Source organism: Rhea pennata, chromosome 3 (assembly GCF_028389875.1).
Source record: "Rhea pennata isolate bPtePen1 chromosome 3, bPtePen1.pri, whole genome shotgun sequence".
Taxonomy (NCBI): Eukaryota; Metazoa; Chordata; class Aves; order Rheiformes; family Rheidae; genus Rhea; species Rhea pennata.
Window position 1 is genome coordinate 53,729,844 of NC_084665.1, and position 6,000 is coordinate 53,735,843.

Consider the following 6,000-nt stretch of genomic DNA (forward strand, 5'->3'; position numbering starts at 1 on the left):
AGTCAGTAGTTGGTTGACATCTCTTTAAAGTATTTTCCAAGTACCAAAGCCATTCTATTTCTGTCTTGCAGGTGGCTGCATGCACATGAAATGTCCTCGCCCTCAATGCAGGTTCGAGTGGTGCTGGAACTGTGGCCTGGAGTGGAACAGAACCTGCATGGGAGATCACTGGTTTGACTAACAGCTCTGTGGCACCAACGCCAGCTGGCGTCTTAGCTGCTACAGTTTGCTATTATCAGGGTCAAATTGTTTCTTAAACAAAGCTCCCACTGGTTTCAGGGACAAGGAGTTCAGAACTTGGCCCCAGTTTGTTTGGTTTTGCTTTCTTGCCTATGAAGTCATACCAAAATCACATTGAAGTCATTTCAGGAGTTTTACATCCACTAAGTAAAAAGAGTAATTGGTTTTATCACCAGATTTCCTCATTGTGATACAAAGAGGGTTAAATTTCACCATCCTGTACTTGTGTGTTCCCTCAGTACAGACAACACAGTGCTACCATGAGGAAATTTGGCTGACATTTATAGTCAGCAATTCATAACTCTTACAAGACAGAGAAGCCTACGTGTGTGTGTGTGTGTGTGTGTGTGTGTGTGTGTGTGTGTTTGTGTGTCAAAGGGGACAGGGGAAAGGAGGTTCTCTGCATTAACATTATTTCTTAACAATTTTTTTGCAGAGGGAAGACTGTCGTTCTTCAGTGGTTTCTCAGGGTTCTTTCCCAACAGGCTCTTGCTTTTAAACCAAATTGTCATAGAAACATCTAGCTTAATGCTGTATTTTTGTTTATGTATTTGTAACATGACATTAAATCTTTTTCCATACTGATTACAAACTACGTTACTATTGCAAGATTAGTTAAGGATGCAGCTTCAGCTTTAACTGTGAATGTTCTTGCCGTAGTAACTGGGGCTGACTAAGTATTCTGCAAGCTAGACTCACAGGGTTTCATCTTTCCTGCACTTACAGCAAAGCTTTGGACATAGCAAGACGAGGGAGGAGGAGACTTCTCAGGGGTTATTTTCTCCATCATCATTCTCAGAAATTGAATTAGAATATGGATATATTCCTGAAAAATATATTCGTAGCTCAGACAACATGGGGCAGGGGATTCTTTAATTTTACAAAGTTAATATAGTAAGACAAAGCTCAATATCATTTCCAAGCCTGAATAATCTTACTGTTTCATGGGAGTTACATTGTCGTCTTACTCTAAAATGAAACAGGTACTGTCCACATCAATGCAACATGTAATGATTTGCACAACTTGATTTTGCAGAAAAAAGGTACAATAAATAGTCAAAAATTCATGCTTTATTTCTGTCTTTTTTCATTTGAATACAATGCAAGCAAGTGCAAAGATGTTGGGCACACTGGCTGAGGTATTTCCTTGACTGCCTCAGATTCCCAACTAAGAATCCGGCCCTTTGATTGAAATTATTAGAAGAACATAATTTAAAGGCCATGGACTGCTTGCATCTAGTCTGAATTAATATTTTGTATCGCCTGACTGTAGATTTCTGAAAATATTACTGTGCCCTGTGTCAGTCAGCATAGAGATGAGAAGCTTGACAGACAAAGAAATCCCAGGCTCACTACAAAAATGCCCACCTGTTAAAAGCAGCAGAGTATTCATCTATCATGGCTAGAAGTTGCATAAAAAGTCTGAGGAAATGGCAAGATGAAGAAGTGAGGTACCCAAAACAAGAGATTGAATAATAAAATGAAATGCAGATAATCTAAGAAAATGCAGTGGGAAAGAGAGGAAGTAGCAAAGACAAGACTATGGCCCATTCTTAATGGCCATTTTCCTTTTGGCACCAGTGAACTAAAATATATGCAGAAGTAGCTACATTAAAATGTAGGGGTGCAATAAAAAATGCAATATATCTCATTTAAGTACATTATCTCAATGGAGATATTTTACTGTGAGTTCTGATTATTTCATGATTTGATTTCCTTCCTGCACTTGTGTCTATTTTTTAATTTGCATGGCATGCAATTATAATGCATATTTTCCTTTTAAACTGTGTGATATGGGAGCTCATCACAATATTTGATATCCACAAACATTTGGAACAAATAAAGTCTGAATCTCTTTCCATTTTTGCTTAGCATCTTTCTTACAAAAGGAGAAAAACTTGGATGTAAGGCAGGTTTCACTGAGTTAGGACTAGTCTTCACAAGTTAATGTTTCAATTGTCGCATAGAAACATGTAATTTATACCTCTGGATCAAGGCCCATTGAAGTCAACAGCTATGGATCATCTCCTGCATTTTTCTCTGTCCTGGGCCAGGCATGGCAGGGCATGAGTCACAGGCTAAAATAAACATCTCTTTCTTGGGAAGAACTTGTCAGAGATTGGGTTTATGAACATTCATCTAAGACATGAGCAATGGCAGGAAAGGAGAATAAAAAAGGGAGTTCCAGGACTGAGTCAAGATTATTCACTTTTAGGGACTGACTTTATAGGCCCTGGTCACACAGGGTTGCTGCACACCATGCAGCATTCCTGGATTACGTCCTGTGATCACGCACATAAAATAAATAATACTTGGATCCTGCAATTTTTAACAGAACTGGATTACATCCTGTGATCACAGACATAAATAAATAATACTTGGATCCTGCAATTTTTAACAGAACATGGCCTGATCTCCTCTATATTAATACACATGAATCTGTATACACACAAACGCACACACATGCCCACAAAGCTTGAGATGGTGTAGGTTGATTCCTGTTTACAGCAAGATTGCTTTTCATTGTTTCAACAATTTTAAAGTTATGATAAATTAGGATTAATTTTTTAACGCTAACACTGTTAGAATATTAGAATTGCACAGCGTGAATTGGGCCTAAAATTTCCTCCACTGATTTTTTTCTGCATAGAAAATAACTTAATAAAGAAAATCTAAAGCAAAATTAAACAAAAATCTCATTGAAATGAGATCTTTGTAATTTGAAACAAAACAGAAGAGAGCAAACCAAGTCTTCAATGTCTATGCAGACCGCTGCTTTTATTTCAGCTTTGTACTTTCAGAATGGACTTTGTGTCACTCAACTTTAGCCATCTCCCCTTAGCCCTCGGTTGGTTTGATAGCCTCAGAAGCATGCACAGAGACCTGCTTCAGGTTTATAAGGAGGTTACTTTACAAGGTTACTTTTAAGCACAAGTCACTCATGCCCAGAGGTGCGGTGGTAATGTGTCTGCCAAAAATGGGGTGCAGTTCCCGATAATACAAGCAGGATTGCAGAGCTCACCTAGACCTCCAGCTCTGTCATTGGTGTGGAGATAAAGGGTTTTCAGTTTTTAAAACTTGGACACTGACATTGTTTGCTAGCTTTCATGAAGCCAGCCTTTGCAATGCCGCCTCTGTTTCCACACCCATGTCTCCGGAAATACTCCTGGCAGCTACGGCAGTAATTAAAGGAAACAGGATGCAAGCACAAAACAGACAAAACAACCTGATGGCATAAACAGATGCAGAGGTTTCTAGCATTTGTGGGTTATGCTTTCCACCAGCAATATTCATTCTCAAAAATATATGCTTAAAATGCTTTCTTTTTCTAGAAATATTAAAATTTAACTATGTATTCTGTATTTTCAAACAGGATGATTTATCACAATGATACAAAGCAAAAAAAGGATGTACCTATTAAACATATAGGTTTGCTTTTGTTAATTCACTTCTGTTTACCTCAAGTCCTCTTCATCTTTCATATTAAACAATTAGAGACTTGCTCTTGGTACTGCATCTGAGCTCCATTTAGTGTGTGTTAAATGGATTAAGTACAAAATATATGCTGAAATATTCAATAATAATAATCTCTATAATAATTCAACTCTATAGCAACGAAGAAAATCTCTAATATTTAATTCCAGCTGGCAGTGAAATCTCAATACCAAGTAGATTAAGAAGAAAATATATAACAGCTTGACTCCCTAAGAACAAAGCTTATCTCAAAGTTTAACATAAATATTAATTTGGATATCATGACTTTGACTAAAATATAATTTATAAGTCTGCCCTTATGTTGTCTCAAATGGCAATCGAAATAATCTCATTTTAAAACCTAAATTTGAAGAACAATTCAGTAAATCGCACTTCAGAAAAAACATTATGCCAGTACAAAGAACTAGAAGTCACATTTTCACAGGACAGCAAGCTTACTTTTGGCATATGAGCAGTAAGATACCATTAATAGTGCAAAGCAGAATGGCAACAATGCGTCTTGCTTATGTATCTCTTATGCAAAATGAAGTAAAATTTACATTTGCAGAAGGGATCCTGAGGCACTTACAGGTAAGGGGCCATATTCCAAAAGCTGCTTCTGCTCTGAAAGACCAGGAGGGTTTGGCACTTTGTGCCAAACTTTCTCAAGCTTTGAGGCAACAACAGCAATTGATATTTTTCTTTTGTTTACTGTGCTGCTCAAACCATTTGGCATATAATCCCTGGATGTAGGGAGCTCAGCAGAAAGATAGGAAGGATAAAAGGTCCTGTCAGCTATGAAGACTGATTAACCCCGTTTTGACTTAATTTACCTGATTCAATATTCGGCTAGTATGGTGATGGCGAATCTAGAAAAACCCTACAGAGAAATGCAGAACTGCACTGTAGCTCTTTAACAAGCAGATTTTGTTCCCTGGCAGTAAAATTCTCATGCTTCCTTCAGATCTCCCCCAAGCAACAGAAAAGCCTGGAAAAACAGCACGGGACCAAGGCTGCCAGAATAAAGAAACTCCATGTTTAATGGTCCCAAGATCCCTTTGGGAACTTTGCCTAGATGCATCTGACAACACACTATTGACAGCGATCCAGCAAAAACAAGTGTACCGACTACCTTATGTTTTATCTGATTTGATTATAGTTTGTAAGGAAATGTTCCTATCACTGTTTAGTCAATTTAGAAAAACACATCTCTTACTTTTTAACACATTTATCTGCCAACTCCTATTGTGTTTATTTGTGTATGTGTTTGCCCATGTGCTTCTCCTTGTATCATCTACTGATTTCCAACTACGGATCATCTTCACCTGGATTAGTTGACACTCTAGCAGTGTGGAACTTGGGGCTCTAGGAAGTACCATGGTACACATACCGAATAGTCCCTTCTTATTTTCTGTGTAAGTATGTGCACAGAGAAAAAATTTAAATTACCTTTTCTTCCCCCATCCCTTTGGCCTGGAGCCCTCTTTGGATTCTGTTTGCAAATACCCATCTGTTTTTCCAGTTCTCAGCCAACAGCGCTATGGGGTAAAGCAGGTGGTTGGTGAGAGGGCTGAGGCTGGAGGGTCCTGCGATCATCAGGCTGGATGGGAATACACATCTCCACTTCAGTATTTTATACAGCATATAAACTAAGGACATGTTTTGTCTACAATTAAATAAGAACATACCATCACTGATACAGTCTCTGCTACTCTTGGCTGATGTTTTGCCTATATCATGTCTTTCACTTCCTGTGATATGTCTCACCTTACCTGCTCGTGGCCCACTCAGCCTCCACTCTGCTCAGCAGCCATTTAAAGTTTCAGTAGGAGAGCACAGCAGGCCCACTGACCTGAGTATACCTACAATGTTGGAAAAATGGCTTGTACTGGGGGACTTCTCTTTCCTTTACACTTCTGTGGCCCTAAGTGTTTATCCTCTGTGAGCAAGTAATATATAGCTTCTCTGATTCACATCACAGTAGAAAGAATTATTATTTTTTCCTCAACAAAAAAAAAAACAAGTGGTGACTTCTCTTTCTTGGCCTCCCTCTCCACTTTGTATCATGAAGAGCACAGGAGTTCTTGCCATACTTTCTGTTGGACAATATGCCATTTAATTTTCCTTCATTATTATTAATAGTGCTTTTTCTTTGATTTTCATTTTTTCTTATCATAGGGTTCTGTGTTTTTTTCTGAGTAATGGAGAAATGGTTCTATGCCATCAGATAAAACATGCAACAATATACATTATTTTTTGGCTTTTATCCCTCAAAAGCTCGAGGAC

At 38.2% G+C, this 6,000-nt stretch overlaps 1 protein-coding gene across 1 annotated transcript in view; it reads left to right on the forward strand.

Annotated features, from left to right (window-relative positions):
- PRKN (parkin RBR E3 ubiquitin protein ligase) overlaps positions 1 to 2,058 on the forward strand; it is an 887,769-nt gene extending 885,711 nt beyond the window's left edge. Inside the window, exon 12 of the mRNA XM_062573703.1 lies at positions 72 to 2,058. Coding sequence (XP_062429687.1) covers positions 72 to 181 — 110 coding nt within the window. The 3' untranslated portion in view covers positions 182 to 2,058. The remainder of the gene's footprint in view (positions 1 to 71) is intronic.
- Positions 2,059 to 6,000: the final 3,942 nt, after the last annotated feature.